This window comes from Zeus faber, assembly GCF_960531495.2.
Source record: "Zeus faber genome assembly, chromosome: 22".
Taxonomy (NCBI): Eukaryota; Metazoa; Chordata; class Actinopteri; order Zeiformes; family Zeidae; genus Zeus; species Zeus faber.
In genome coordinates, this window is record NC_137209.1 from 18,122,450 (window position 1) to 18,139,476 (window position 17,027).

The 17,027-nt window shown below is 43.9% G+C and overlaps 1 protein-coding gene across 1 annotated transcript; it reads right to left on the reverse strand.

The window, feature by feature from the left end:
• Nucleotides 1-1,055: 1,055 nt before the first annotated feature.
• Nucleotides 1,056-15,868, reverse strand: LOC307247573 (serrate RNA effector molecule homolog). Its single transcript, XM_080023746.1, has 22 exons — nucleotides 15,803-15,868; nucleotides 14,912-15,034; nucleotides 13,546-13,656; nucleotides 12,618-12,761; nucleotides 12,147-12,204; nucleotides 11,764-11,891; nucleotides 10,644-10,813; nucleotides 10,332-10,477; nucleotides 9,286-9,396; nucleotides 8,609-8,726; nucleotides 7,857-8,023; nucleotides 6,990-7,051; nucleotides 6,223-6,301; nucleotides 5,804-5,968; nucleotides 3,928-4,080; nucleotides 3,316-3,469; nucleotides 2,979-3,091; nucleotides 2,612-2,692; nucleotides 1,939-2,083; nucleotides 1,737-1,814; nucleotides 1,468-1,546; nucleotides 1,056-1,360 (listed from the first exon to the last, which is right to left on the reverse strand). The coding sequence occupies exons 2-22, from the start codon at nucleotides 15,028-15,030 to the stop codon at nucleotides 1,285-1,287; spliced, it is 2,457 nt and encodes an 818-aa protein (XP_079879872.1). The 5' UTR covers nucleotides 15,031-15,034; nucleotides 15,803-15,868; the 3' UTR covers nucleotides 1,056-1,284.
• Nucleotides 15,869-17,027: the final 1,159 nt, after the last annotated feature.

The window sequence follows — 17,027 nt, forward strand, 5'->3', positions numbered from 1 at the left end:
CAGGAAGCGGGGCTCGAACCGCAGGCAATGTTCTCATATTTCCATAAATCTCCATAAACCATTCCCCAACGCCTGCGACAAACATGAGCCAATAGTGTGTGTTTCACGGAGGCTTTCAGGTGGGGCAGCTACTTTCCTTCTTTGGAATCGGGCCCAGGCACACTCCAGGAAGCTCCAAGGTGTCCCCTCAGCCGTTTCACACTTTTTTCGATATTTAGAGGTCCTTATTGAACAGGACAAAACAATAAAAGGCGGCGTGCGTGACGGGGGACACTTTCCCAGTCACTCGGGTCGGCCCTGGCGGCACGAGCAAGAAAATTGACATTCTCATGGGGGCACCGTCGCTGATTTGGCCACAAAACCTCAGAGACTCTTAAATCTCCACTGGCATCACGACTCAAGATAAATCATTCGCCGAGGAACGATGGTTATCAGCCCAAGTCTAAATTGATGAGCGAAGAATGAAACAGTGATGAATGCATTTAGCTTGTTTCCTTTATTATTATTCGATGGTCTTCTTAATGTAAAGCACTTTGGGTTTCATGCTGTTTATGAAAAGTGCTGTACAAATAAAGGTTATTATTATTATAATGTGTCTGGTATGTTAATCCCATTTATATTATAGCCAGTAATATAAAATACGGATGCTGCAGAAAATAAGACAAATGATCTACAATTGAATCAAACACTTGCATAATTTCCTGGGAATTTAACAAATTAATCTCTGACACGGTAAAAACTGCCGTTGGTTAAAAAGCGTAATCCAACACGTTTGCGGCCACACAAGGCTGCAGGTGACATACGGTTCATTCTCAAAGGTGATTCTATACCTCTCATTAAGAGGTTATTTCTGGGAGGCTAAACGGGTCTTTTCCACACAGAACGCAGCTTCTTCATCTATCGGCCAATCAACTTCTTTCAATCGGCCAATCAACTTCATTCCTGTGAAGTAAAAAATATTGTAATAATAACTAAATACACACACAGACAGACAGCGAGACACGGGAATAACCCCCAGGACTCAAGTGTTTTTGTAGAAATCTTTATTTGGAACAACAGCTAACAACTCATCATTAACAATGACACACACACACACACACACACACACACACACACACACACACACACACACACACACACACACACACACACACACACACACACACACACACACACACACACACACACACACACACACACACACACCATTGTTCCAAAGCAGTAATTATTGAAACTTAAAACAAAAAGCGGGGGGAAAAAAAAGTAGTGTAAAAAACATTTTTTTTAAAAGAAGTCAAGGTCATCTGGAGCGTCAAGATCTCTGTATTCTATGATAGAGCGAGGGTCCCCTCGCACGGCCCTAAAGAGAGAGAGAGAGAGAGAGAGACGTTACACAGAAAATATTAATCACTTTTTGACACTGTAGAAATAATAAAATGATTCTCAATGAAAGGCAACGCAAATCACCTCGTGTTTCGGGGAACTCCTCTGTAGTTGTCATGACCTCGACCAAACTGGTTCGGGGGGAAGGAGGGAAGAACTGGACCTGAACACACACACACACACACACACACACACACACACACACACACACACACACACACACACACACACACACACACACACACACACACACACACACACACAGTTAGACAGATATTCAAGACAGACAGACACGCACAAAGTGTATGCCACCATTTTTTTAAATTCTGCAATAGTGTGTGTGTAGCGTGTACCAGGAAAACCAGGCATGGGAGGTCGGACTCCAGGAGGAAATCCCAGAAGGCTTTGCTGCTGAGGAGGCTGAACAGGAACTAGAAAGAGAGAGAGAAAGAGACGCCTCTTTGAACACCTGTTCTGTTCAAATTAAAAACCTGTCAGGCTATGCTAACACCACTGTGTTTGTGTGTGTGTGCGCCCGCTTATTTGTGTCCTCACTCTGCGGGGGAGGCGGGGGGAGCGGCTTGTCCTCTGGTCTCTTGGCGTCCAACAGGAAGTTGTTGAAGAACTCCACTTCCTGTCGCACGGCCGTCACTTTGTCCGCGTGTTTGTTCAGGATGTGTTTACGCACAAACTCTGGAGCCTGAAAAACAGACAAACAAACATCATGAAACTTTCAGCAACGTTCCGTTCGCCGTCAATGATCAATGCGTTGTCCGCCCCCCCCAAAATACGGATCATTCATATTCGTGGATGGGAAAGGTTTCAGCTCGACCCGGTTTGTGGGCGTGGCTTCCCAACGTGGACGGGGCTTCCCCGTGTGTCTGATTGGCTGAACGTAAACCGGCGTATCTGGTGACATCACGACAGACGCTGCAGGAGGTTGACGACGTCAAATTGAAAAACACCGCTTGCTACCTTTTTAATGCGTCAGTCACAGACAGAATGCATGATGGGTAAAGTTAGAGATTGGAAACAACGACCGGCAAACATTTGGCTTCGTACGCTGACGATTAATAATAAACCAAGTAAAGCTAGGAAGAGGGGGAAAAAAAGGTACATACAAGATGCGTTTCAGTTTGAGTACAACTATAGAACAATAAAGATGTCATTACATTTCATAAAATCAGCTCGATATGAGTGTGTGTGTGTGTGTGTGTGTGTGTGTTACCTTGAACTTCTTCCCGCTCAAAGGACAGAGCCACTTGTCTCGACCAAGCTCCTGAGTGTTGGCTGCCAGAAACTTCTCCACCTGGAGACGGACAGGTAGTAAGACAGACAGGTAGTTACAGACACACAGGTAGTTAGACAGACATTCAAGTCAGACAGACAGGCATTCAAGTCAGACAGACAGACAGACAGACAGACAGACAGACAGACAGACACACACACGCGCAGGTAGTCACACAGTCAAACAGACAGACAAGTAATCAGACAGACACGTAGTCAGACAGACAGACAGGTAGGTAGTCAGTCAAACAGATAGTCGAACAGTCCGACAGGGAGACAGGTATACTGACAGTCAGACAGACCGGTACCTCCAGCTCAGGATCTTTCTTTCCTAGTTTCAGCGCCGCCTCCTCAGAGATGTTTTCACACGACGACAGAAGAGGAGAGAGTTTCTGCTGGTACATCTTCTGGTGCTCAGCCACTGGTGATCAATACAGCAACAATACATGATCAATACACTATAAATACAGCTTAAATTACATTATAAACACATTACAAATACAGGATAAATCAATTATCAATACTTTATCAATTCAGCGAGAGCAGAGTTTCTAAACGTACACAACCTGGTGTTTAGCTGCTGTTAACACACTATCAACACAAATGCGCATGTGTGTGTGTGTGTGTGTGTGTGCTCGCGCTAACCTTCATTAGCGGTTAGCTTGCCAGGAGGCAGCGTTCCCCGGACGTGGATCAGGCCGCAGCGATGAGGCATCTCGTCCTCGGACGGATATTCACAAAAGTTGTAATAATCCACTGAATGGACGACACGCAGGTAGAGCAGCAGCCGGTCCAGAGCCTGAACACACACCGAGGGGATGGAGCGATGCATTATGGGTCACATTATCACTGTCATGGGACCTTCACATTTGGTTCTAAGGCAGCATCTGTCATATTCCGCTTCAGTACATCCTTTGATTGAATCATTTTTATTATGTTTATATATATATAAAACATTCATTTCACAGGCGCCTTTGTCCAAAGCGACTTACAATTATTTATACAGTGATGGACGCAGCCATCAGTTAGTGTCTTGCTCAAGCACACTTCAGCTAGTAGGGGGAGCCGGGGATCGAACTGGCAACCCGTTCGACCTCCCAAGCCACTGCCCCCGGCATATTGTTCTCATACTGGTATTTCTTTATTCTGCTTCGCTCCAAAATTCTTTTTCTCAAACGCCGCCCAGCGGGTGCAAGGAAAGTTTATCAACGCAAACTTCCTGCAGCGGAGGACGCAAAAAGGTTAAGCCCCTCCCACCTGGACCATTTTGTCGTCCGTTTCCATGGTGACCTGGGAGGAGATGGCATCCTGGTCGTGATCGTCGGCGGCGACGCCGCAGAGCTCCTCCTCCTCTGCGCTGACCTCCTCTATCAGGTAGTCGGCCATGTTCTTCAGGAGGGGGTTGGACACCTGGACGACAGTATTGAGCTGTGTAGCACTGCAGTAGTAATCCGTGTGTGGTACAGTCCTGCCCACCCTGCCTAGCTACGACGGCTAAATATATACAGTATAAACGTTCATCTCATTAGGATTTCCCCCTTGAAATGCATCGTCTCGTAAAGTTACTGAACATGTTTACCGGCTACAAATGCACCGATTGCAATTTTCTCGGCCGATTCAGAGTCCAGATTTTATTTTTATTTTTTTCCCCAGTCCGACCTGCCGGTGCACATTTCGGCGGATTACGATTTTCATTCAATTGTACGTCCATCGTAAAACACTAACGCCGTTTAATATCTTTTACACTGTCGTCCGATCATTTTTGAGCTTATATCAATGATCGTCGAAATCTAATGTTCCGATCATTCGCTCTCGTTGGGTTTATCTGCTGTACGTCAATGACAAACACATCATGTGACCTGACAACGTCACAGATTTCACTTGGCACAACAGCGAGATCGCTGATTTATACACCATGTTCATTATTGTTTATTATTCACGATGGAACCATAATAGAACACGAAGCTGTCCCTGAGTTCCAATAAAATGAAATACGAAACGGAACGATCACTTGAGTTCCAATTAAACAGAATATGGGACTGTCACCAAGTTTCAGCATAATATATATAATATATTGTGGAACACATAAATGGAACTGACCGGTTTACAAATCAAACTCTTTCACTTTTAACAGCAACTATACTTTTCTATTATATTTCTATGCTACTTGCCATTCCAAAATAATTTGCAATATCTGCTTAAAGATTTTTTAAGAATAATAAATGGCCGACTCTTCTCCCTCTCGTTCACTGGAAGTCCTCCTTCGCTCACCGTGCGTTAAACCAACGGAATCAAATCCAACGACTCGTTCTGCTGAGTGACTCGTCAAGAAACCGAGTCTCAATTAAAGAGTGGAACTTTTCATCATGATGGGAGCCCGTGCACGAGGAACAACCGGAGCAGACGAGCTGCTGCAGGGACAGCAGATGGTCTGCACAATTAGGAATATTGTCAGGAGATAGATAAGACATTTATGTAATGTTCTTCGTTGACGTTCTTGAAGTACCTCCAAACAGCCTTTCTTTCGCGCTTTAAGCGTCAACTGTGTTACATGACGTCGGTATCGGGTTTGAGTATCGAAGCATTTTTACGAGTGCAAGAGCACAGTATCGGGCGTGTAAATTTCACCGGCACAGAATCGAATATATCTGACACTGATCGGCTGGTCACTGGTCATGGCCAGTCAAGCTGGAAAACGACCGACTGATTCATTGGTGCATCTCACTGTTTATACGTTGACATTACGGTCACATCGTTTTGCTTTATTACAACTCTCCCACTTCCCATTTTACCTCAGCAACGCAGCGTTACGCCGTGGTGCAGTACCTCTTCTGGCCACAGTGCTGGCTTATATTCAATGTGTAGTACTGTCGTAGTATCACAGTAGTACTGCAGTAATATTGCAGTACCTCTCCTGGCTGCAGGGAGCCCTTCTACTCAGTGTATACTAGTATTACAGTAGTATTGCAGTAACATTGCAGTACCTCTCCAGGCTGCAGGCACCCTTCTAATCACTGTATACTAGTATTACAGTAGTACTGCAGTAATATTGCAGTACCTCTCCTGGCTGCAGGGAGCCCTTCTAACCAGTGTATACCAGTATTACAGTAGTACTGTAGTAATATTGCAGTACCTCTCCTGACCACAGGGCGGCCCTCTGGTCGAGCCGCTGGACGAGTCGCGTGGACAGTGCGATGTCGCTGCGAACGACGGCTCGATGCTGCGACAAACCGTTCACCGTCCGAACTCTGCGAAGAAGATCCCTGTTCACCACTGGAGCAAGGTCGCACTGCTTCAGCTGGAGCGACAGACAGGTGGGGAGAGAGACCAAGACAGAAGGGCGGCGGGAAAGAGACAGGTCAGACTGCTTCAGTTGGAGACAGGCAGGTGGTGGTGGAGACACAGACAGGTTGGGAGACAGACAGGTAGTGAGAGACAGCGGGGAAGAGGAAGAACAGTAGAGAGACAGATAAGCAGGGTGACAAACAAGGATGGGTAGAGAGGACAGATAAGACGGGTAGAGACAGACAGATGGGTAGACAGACAGCTTACCCTCACGTTCTGCAGATTCCAGCAGATTTCTTTGATGTTCACACTGCGATCGAAGGTCACCCAGCAACGCCTCAGGAACCTAAACACCCACCCACACACACAAAGTGAGGACAAGCCAAAATGTCCTCACAAGTATAACAATACAAACACACTAGGCTTGGGCGATTGTGCAAAATTCCAATCGCTGGAAGGCGTCGGTGGGAATTGTGGAGAACGTGACGTAACATGGCAAATGCGGCCTCCCGGTTCCAGAAGTGCAGGATTCATTATTTACAAATAATGTATTTACAGAAAAATATCCAGTTTTTACTAAATAAAGTCCCATAGCAACGGGAAAGCGGCAGTGGGGACGCACAGGTTTTTATTTTGGAACAGTACGGAGTAAGGACTTGGACAGTCCCTGACCTCAGTTGTGTTTAAAAAAGTTGTTTCATACACGTAGGAAACAAAAGAAAATAAAGGGGTCTAAAGTAAAAGACAGGCATGGGAGCCGGCACGCAGCGCTGTCTTGAGGAGAAACAAACAAAAAAAAAAAGCTTCAACTCTGAGTTGGGTTTACGTTTTTCATTTTCTATACAAGTAAAAAAAACGAAGGAAAAAAAATAAATCTAAACCATTCTCTACGAGATCATATTATATATTGCTATATTATTATCACAAGATTTAGCATTTAGAGCGGCAGGTACTTGCAGGGAGCATTATCTCTACCAACATTAAATCAGACATCATCAGACAGGATCATCAGACTTAAAGGTTTGACCTCTGACCTCCTCTCAGGTTGAGGGTCCGACAGCGCCACCCGCAGGAAGCCAGGGAACCTGCGACACAGCTACACAAGACATCACATGTAAGACATCACATTTCAGCCCCATTCACACATGGTTCCCGGTAAATTACCGGGATAAACTTTCCGACACCGCTACAGACACTTGCAGCCCCAATCCAGAACATTCCAGTTCGGACTCACCATTTTTCTCTTCACGAGAACAAAATCAAATTGAAATAATATCAACATACATGCTTGTAATATATGTAATATAATATTTGAACAAAATAAATATTCATAAAAACCTAACCCTAACCCTAACCCTAACCCCTAACCCTAACCCTAACCCTAACCCAATTTGAGCTTTGCCCATACCATATTCAGATTCGGCTACACCACTAGTTTACGTGCTTGTTCTGGCAATGTTACCGCTTCCATTCACACACGCACACGCACGCACACACACTTCCATTCACAGCGATACCGTCACTTTCCCGGAAATGTCACTCGGTCTTGAGGTGGGAAATCTCAGAAGAGATTTCTCTGAATATCAATCTTTGCTCCCATTCACACATGACCCCATGCAGGAAATGTTGTGGAACAGGGGCTATAGATATATCAATGGATCGATATACATCTCTATCTATAACTGGAACAGTATCTAAATCAGTAAAAATATAATTTACACATTATTTTGCAATTTTTAAGAGTAGAAAAAATAATGAAAGTAAAATGATACACATACAGTTAAATGAGAAAGTATACAAATTTGTATAAAAATATACTAATTTTATCTATTTCCCTAAACCCAAAATCTTGTGTTGGCCTTCCAGAATACCAACACACACACACACACGCACACACTCACAGCAGCGATCTCCTCCTTGGTGACGTCGGGGTTGATGGTTCGTATAAACAAAGAGTTGGTCAGGTGTAGGGGGCGGGGCTTCACTGGTGGAAGGGGGTGGGGCTTATCTGACGTTTCGCCTTCCTTCTTTCTCTCCTTTCCACACTGCTTACGGCGCTCGCCCACTCCTGAAAAAAGACAAGATCGATAAACAAATACAAATATATATAAAATGGTCTATTACAGGGCTTCTCAAACTTTTTTCAACCAAGGACTCCTTAAATGGAAAACACGTACAGTATGTCCAAAAAAAGTAATTTGATATTAGGTCCATTTCTCACACTTCTAAATACAAACCCAAATCAAGAAATATTTGTGTTGCACCATTTCAAAATACAGAATATAAAAACAATGTTTGGACACAAAATATCTAAGATAAATCAAGAGAAATGTACAAACATGGCAGGATTTGTTTGTCTAAAAGAACATAATTATATACATATATGCATAACAACTTTATATTCCATAAAATTCAAAGACGTAACCCTTCAAAGGTCACAAAGATAATAATAATAATACGTACTTGTAATTATCACATGTATTTACTTTTTACAGACCCAGCTTTGAGAACCGTTGGTCTGTAAAACATAAAATCAATTAAGAAAAAAAAAAAGTAGATCCAAATTCAGTTTTCTTATATCAGTTTTATAGCTGTTTCATAACAGCTTTATTAAAACTCCACTCCTCTGAAATGTTTCTCAGCTGTTCTCTACCTTCTTCCCCCTCCTCCTCTTCATCCCTCTCTCCGTCAGATTGGGAGGAGTCAGACTCGGAGCCGCTCCCCTCGCCGCTGTCCGCCGACCGGCTGCGGCTGCGCTTCCTCTTCCTGCCCTGAGATTTAATACAAATTAAACACAAATGCTTGAAAACTTCTGATTTGGTCTCAATTGTGTACAGCTTTGAGACCAATTCAATACAAATGATTGAGGAAAGCTACTCCATCCATCCCAGAATTCTGATTGTGTATTGATTTGGTAATTATTTTATGCTAGTTTTGTATTGATTTGGTAATGACTTTGTATTGATTTGGTATTATTTTCTCTTGAGTAACAATGCAGCTTTGACTGCAATATAATACAAATTATCTTGTGTCGATTCTGTACCAAGTCGGTAATGATAACGTTCCTTGTATATTGATTGGTAATGATTTTGTTGATTTGGCACCGATTTTGCTTCAATTTTCATATTGCGGAAAAATACAGCTTAGATGTACGATTTCACACAAAAGGTTGAGATAAACTTCACAGACGGCGACCACCTGAAATTCAGATTTGGTGATGATTTTGTTTTACTTTTGTATTGATTTTGTATGAATTGATACTGACCGTGGTAATGATTTGACCCTGATTGTGTTGATCCAAAGGCTACCAGAGCTTGTTGGGAGACTTACCTTCTTACTGTGGCTCTCATCCCCTCCTCCCTTCTCCTCTTCCTCCTCCTCCCCGCTCTCCACCTGTCGTTCATCCTTCTGTCCATTCTGCTGCTCGTCCTCCACACTTTTCTGTGCACAAAGAAACACACGCAGCCAGGAGATGAACTCAGTTGAGACACCCAAAGATCATGAACTACTTTGCGTTAAGGGGTGTCGCGGCTCCGACTTGAAAATCCAATGAAATGAGGGTTTGATTTCTAACTCCCAAATCACAAGCAGGTTTGCGATTGTCGCCGTATTATCGTGGCTAATATCGTCCGACATGGTCGCCATATTGGAGCGGGCCAAGAGCCGTCGGCAGACAAATGCCGTGTGCGCCGGGGTGGGCCGACTGGTTCGGTTCCGGGTGGGTCCGCGGCACCACACACTGCACCCCCCCACCTGGCACTAGGGCTGCAGGAACAAAATTCAAATAGAATTCCGATACCACAAAACAAATAACAATAAAGTTCAATATAAGTTAATCCAGTTTGTCGCACAGTGAACACACAGAGGGAAATATTTCACAGCGGAGTCCGACGAGGGCACCGGCGCGTCTCCCTCTCCTTCGGCGTTTCAACGTGTGTACAAGGGAGAGGGCGCCTTTGACCAGAATGTCCAGTAATTACACAGATGTGGCGATCTGCGATCTACTCCACAGCGGAGCAGCAGCAGGAAACAGAGTAAATTAAATACATCTACAGCGTTCTGCTTTGTTTGGAGAAAATATTGCTCTGATCGGAGCTGCGGGGTAGTAATTTGCCTTTTACGACCATCGTTCCCCCACTGGCAAAAATAGCGTCTGTTTTCACGCACTTATTTTGGTGAGTAACTTAAAATTGATGTAAAAGGTACCCTTTTGTTTGACATTCTTAAGTCTCAATTTACTAAAGCTCTTAACTCTTTAGTTGTCTTTAGTAGTTGCTTAAATATTCTCATAGCTTTGTTATTAAAAATGCATATTTTGACCAAGAATTGCGCTGTTGGTACATAAACCGCACGCAGGTCCACACACACACACACACCTTGCTGTGGTCTTTACTAGCTGGCCCTTTAGGGGAGTTGGGTTTATTCGCAGTAGATACTGAAGCAGCTCCATCGGAAACAGACTGGGAAGGAAACTCCAAAACCTGGAGGTCAAACTCTGTTCCTCCCTCCATCTTAATTACCGCTAGAGAGAGAGAGAGAGAGAGAGAGAGAGAGAGAGAGAGAGAGAGAGAGAGAGAGAGAGAGAGATTAATGCTACATAGAGAGATACAGACACAAAGCCTCATTCTCTCTGTTTATCTACATCTATCAATGCTACATCATTTATCCCTTCTCCGTCCTCTCCTTACCGGCGTCCAGCAGTTTGAGAATGGACGGGGCGTGGTCCATGACCAGGGACACGTTGTCCAGCCAACCGTTTTCCAGCAGGTAGAGGAAGACGTCCAGTCGGCTCTTCAGGGCAGCCAGCGACTCCGCCTTCCGGGCAACAATCTCCTCAGGGTGGTACTTCACACGAAACCTGTGATTAGTTGATAACACACACAATGCGATTATACCAATCCACATGCTGTAATACACGCCTCACCTTTCCGACTGGCGCGGGGAAACAACTGAAGTGACGGCACGCCACTCAAGTGGAGTGAGATCTTTCCTGGATCCGCACTTAAAATGGTTTTTTCTCGTCAGTGTCAGATGAAATGGAAAAGTCTCTGAATAATATAAATATTTTAACCTGTAGCAAGGCCCCACCTCTAGTGCTCTCAATGTGTTTATTTATGGACTTGATTCTCATGATCAGTGCTTTCCTTTTGGGCTTGTCAAATAAGCAGCAATATTGTTGTTGCAGCTTTAATTGGAATTGTACTTTCCCATCAATCGAATCCGTGCATCATTCGTAGGGAGCAAATCTTTTCAACGGCTCGAAAGGCACGCGGCAGCGACTGAATCGTCAACTCACAGAATGAAATGATTCTTGAGAGAATTCCATTCACAACTCAGAGAGGAACTGACACTCGTTCATCGTTCAGGAAGTCCTCCCTCGGCCACCCTGCAGTACACCAACTGAACCAAACGAACAAAGAGTCTGAAAATCGAATGACCCTTTTTAACTGAGTGACTCGTCAAGAATCTCAAAAAAAAGGGTCGAACCTTCCAGTACAACTGGAACAACTCAGTACAGTTCAGTAAGAAATGCTTTTCACTGAGTGATTCGTCAACATCCGAATATAAAAAGAGTCACATTTCATCACAACTCCTTTGGCATCTCCTTCTACGATGAATAAATTAATTAAATTATATGTATTTATTTACATAACATAAAATACGACTCATTTGTACACTACGCACAAGTCATTGCACAAAAAAAAAAAAAGGGAAAGAAAAAAAGAATTGCCACCATGAACAAAATCAAATATTCTCACCAACTTCTATTACACACACTGTTAATGTGAGTTATTGATCAAATCTCACCACTCATTCTCTTTGTGTTTTAGGAAGAAGTCCTGCAGCTGCTGCTGCCTGAAGTCCAGTTTGTACTGGTTGTACCTCTTCACCGCTTCAGTCTCATCCACATTGTCCTCCATGTTGAGCAGGAAGTCCTGGGAAGACAGACAGGAAGTGCCACTGAGAGACAGACAGGAGGTCATAGAAACAGGCAGGAACTCCTGGAGACAGACAATGTCCTAGAGAGAGGAGCTCCTACTGGGAGACAGACAGGACGCCCTAGAAACAGACAGGAACTCCTCGAGTCAGAGAGAACATGCTAGAGAGAGACAGGAAGTCCCACTGAGAGACAGCTAGGAAATCCCACTGAGAGACAGAGGGCAGGACTTCCTATTTACGATTCAGTTTACCTTGAAGGTACGCATGGTGGGCGGGGCAGGGGGGACGTCTGGATCAACCATACCCAATCTGGAGGGAGAGAGAGAGAGAGAGAGAGAGAGAGAGAGAGAGAGAGAGAAGAAGATTCTTTATTTATCACACAACACACACACCACAACACATGCACTCATGCGGCGACGGCAACCAACACACACATGTTTCAAATGGTGGCCGGTGAAATTAGTTCTCTGCTTTTAACCCGTCCTGGCTTGTCCTTCCTCGGGGGGCGCAGCAGCATACATGTCCATCAATGGTCAGACGACGATGTCCTGCATGTTTTTGGTGGGGATCCTTACTTATGTTACAAGGAGGAAACCCCATGTGAGCACGGGGAGAACATGCAAACTCCACACAGAAAGGCCCCTCACCGGGAGATAACCCACTGGGGCGCTGTAGGCACTGCATGCTAGGTAATGCAATGCAGTGTAATCTAGTGTCTGTACCTGGCCTGCAGGGGGATCTGCACTGGGTGAGGCTGTAATTGGGGCAGCTCAGGTTGCCAGCAGCCAGGATTCCCCATAGGGCCGACAGGAAACGGAGGTCGGAGGTCGAACGCTCCGCGATAATGATCTGCACGGTGGTCCTCCCTGCAGACAGACAGGTAGAGAGAGAGAGATGGATAGAGAGATTATTTGATGATGAAACAAGCAAAACATGCAAGAAATGCTGTGCTCTTGCCATTCCCCAGGTCGACCAAAGGACAGAGCTAATGAAAGCAGTCCTTGATACTTAATAAACAGCTTTGCAGGCTGAGAATTTGAGCTCCACTTGCAGATTAACTCTGTATTGGATGAAATGGTATAAAAATACCCTGTGCTGTATGCTCAGATATTTATTTAATAAGGTACAAATAAAAAAAATTAAATCTTTAGTTAGAAAAATTAATACCCAATAATGCAATTTTTTTGGGGTTCTTAAAACAAGAAATTGTTTTATATTAATTGTTTATCATCTGGATTGTTGCATAATACCATTTTTTTGTTCTTATTAATATTTTTATGCGAACTGCTGTTGCACTGCAATTTCCCTCCGGGGATGAATAAAGCATCTATTTATCGATCTACCATCTATCCAACTATTCATATCTAATAACAGGGCTAGACAATAACGGTTGCCCAGTTGCCCTGGGAAACCACTGTCGACCACCTTGTGTTGTCTGGTTCACTCCATCGATCTACTCAATTCTAAAGATTATCAGAATGCGGGAGACATTTTTCCCCCTCCTGGCCACCAACTACAGACATATGGTTACCAACCTGGCAACAGTTTCTGAAAGTTAGTATTGGGCATTAATATTTACTTAAAATTCCCCGAGGACGGGTTTCAATATCCAGGTGTTTCCTCCCGTAAAATCAGATCAGTTTTAATCACCATTCTCTCCTCACGCGCTTGTGCTGGGGGCTCATGTGTCGTGGGGGTGAAAAGCGCTCTCTCCTCCCTCGTTCGTACTCCCTCCTCCGGTCTCTGCCACGCTCCCACTCCCTGAAACACACATTAATAATGGTAAATACAGGAAAAACGTTTTGTACAAAGACCTCTGGTACCCATTTTCCACCAACACAAACCTAGGTCCGGTTCGCAGTTGGTTTTCCATGGGAAAAACTGGCTAGAGAGCCACGTCATTAAGTCACTGTAGACATCTGCATACGTCTCCGCCTTTTAATCAGGATGGGGGACAATTAATATTATTACTGCTTATGAATCGTGGTGCGCTGTTTTTTTATTGGGTTAGCGAATGAGTGGGACAGAACACGATAAATGTCTATTCAAGCGCTGAAGACAAGTATAATAATATTATTTCAATTATGGTGAAAACCAGGATAATTTCGTAGTGGATGTTAAAAACGGGGGCCGAGCGGGCTCGAACTCCAGCAGTCCAACATTCACCAGCAAATTGTCGCAGTTGGTGCCCTGCCTCAATAAAATATATATTACAATACGTCCACTTGATTTATCCATTTGAGAGCTCCATGGACCAGATTTTACGTTCATTAATTCCGTACCGCTGGGGGGCAAAAAAAAATGCTGGTCACACTGTTTTGGTCTGACTTGCTTGTCGCCACCCCCAGCTTCATGATGTAGGCGGTTCTTGGTTCCAGTCCAGCAGCAAAGTAGTGCCACTCTGGAACCAGTTTTCCGGTTCCAGAGTCGGATATTTTGCTGTCGAAACATGAACTGGTTCCATATTAGGCACCGGCTCCCTCGAAATGCCTTAGTGAAAAAGGGGTCAGAGAGGCCTAACCTGTCAGACCAATATCTGTGTTAGCATTATGTTAGCAGTATCGTGTAACCTGTCAGACCAGTGTGTGCGCTGGCATTATGTTCTAGTATCAGGTAACCTGTCAGACCAGTGTCTGTGTTAGCATTATGTTAGCAATATCGTGAAACCTGTTAGACCAGTGTCTGTGTTGGCATTATGTTAGCAATATCGTGGAACCTGTTAGACCAGTGTCTGTGTTGGCATTATGTCAGACCAGTGTCTGTGTTGGCGTTATGTCAGACCAGTGTCTGTGTTGGCGTTATGTCAGACCAGTGTCTGTGTTGGCGTTATGTCAGACCAGTGTCTGTGTTGGCGTTATGTCAGACCAGTGTCTGTGTTGGCGTTATGTCAGACCAGTGTCTGTGTTGGCGTTATGTCAGACCAGTGTCGGTGTTGGCGTTATGTTAGCAGCATCAGGTAACCTGTCAGATCAGTGCTACCATTGCATCAGCAGTGCTAGCAGTGCATAAATCCCACCTGTCGGACCAGTCGTCCCTCCTCCGCTCCTCCCGTTCTCTGGATCGCTCCATGACGCTTCTCTCCCTCCTGAACTTGTCTCTTCTCCTTCGGTCAAACTCATCATCGCTGTCTCCCATTGGCCTACAACACACAGCAAAATCAAATAGAAATGTTAAACATCTCACACTGCGAAATTGCAGATCACAAAAACGGACATTCACATTATCTAAGACAGTATATTCGGTGTGTTCCAGAAAGTTGCTTTGTTTTGTCGTGATTTATCACGGTAAAACACAAGGTTAAAATATAAATAATCCCACCCACCTTGATAACAGAGCGATAGAAACTAACTGTAAAGTCTGACGAGCTAGTGAACATGGAGGTGAAAAGGGAACAACTACCGGTGTGACTAAAAGAGTCTCGAGACGAGGGCAACAAGAAAGCAGAGGACATGTTACTGAGAGTAACGTTTTCGACACAATATTTGGAAAACTGGAGGTTTGTCCCCAGGTTTGTTTTTTCTGACGACCTGCAGTTGTAAGACATGAACACATAGTCTTCAACATAGAATAGTATTATAATAGTCTCTTTATGAAAGTTTAAAGACGTTTAAAGTAGATAAACTAAAATACTGTTTTTGTGACTGTCGGAATTCAAACGTACACATATAAACGTTAGTTAAATCGCTGTGTAACTGAATTGGTAGCTTTTATTTTATAATCTGAAGTTTAAAGGTTAAAGTTTAATAACAGAGCCACACAGCCAGCTCGTTAGCTTCTGGGCTAGCAGCATCATGCTACATGCGTCGCTTCCCCCGGCTGCTGTTGTTGTTGCTGTGTTTTTATTTGATATATTCGAAGTTTGGTTAAAAAACAACCTCCTGGGAGCGGAGCTTTATCATATTTTTACCTGCACGGAAGCGAGGTTTAAAAACAAAAAGGTAAAACTCAGTCACACAGCTTCGGCTCCCGCCGCGAGTCCCGGGAACACCAAGTGCATTTCCGGTTCCGGTTCGATAAAATACTCTAGAATTACGACTTCCGCCCCTAGCGGTTGGCGGTGTAACAGCAGATGGCGTTCATAAAAGTATTATTATTATTTATTTTATTTTATTTTATTTTATTTTATTTTATTTTATTTTATTTTATGTTATTTTATTTTATTTTTTTAATGTATTTTTTCATTTTCAAATAAAAAAAGATAGATAGATAGATAGATAGATAGATAGATAGATAGATAGATAGATAGATAGATAGATAGATAGATAGATAGATAATATAGGTTTCAGTTTTCCATGGGATAATAGAGTGCGAAATCCAGACGTCATGGAAACACACAGGCCCAAATTTGGGTGATTCCCCAAATAGCCCCGCCCCACTATTGCCGTAATTACCAAGGGGCATGGTCGTGTGATGTCTTTGTGATGTCACAACTCTTCCTGTGGAGCCGAGCGCTTCAGGGAGGCTAACGCAACGTTACAATAAAACAAAAGGAGGAGAAGAAGAAGAAGAGGAACAAGGCACACACATACACGCTGTGAGAGAGAGAGCGAGAGAGAGAGAGAGAGAGATAGAGAAAGAATGGAGAAGAATAAAACATAGAAGAATAGAAAACTGAAAAAATTATAATAGGTGTGCTCATACCTCAACACACCCATACACGTGTACTTTATATCTTATATGTGTATCAGATAAGATATAAAGTGTTATCTTGTCTTACACACACACACACGCACAGCTTCACTGTTCCACCAGGGATTGTCCGTCTCTGACTCGTGCAGTGCCACACACAAAATTTATCAAAACAACAGGAATGTGAGATGGATGGATAGATAGATAGATAGATAGATAGATAGATAGATAGACAGACAGACAGACAGACAGACAGACAGACAGACAGACAGACAGACAGACAGACAGACAGACAGAAAGATAGATAGATAGATAGATAGATAGATAGATAGATAGATAGATAGATAGATCTCGAGGGAGTGGGCTCTGACTCTGTGGAGCAGGTGGACGTTTGCAAACTGCAGAGGGTCCAGGGCTGTGCCCACCAGGGGGCGCTGGGCTGCTTCCTCCATCTGCCTTGACAGGGTGTGGAACGCTGATAAGGATTTGAGATATATTCCGCG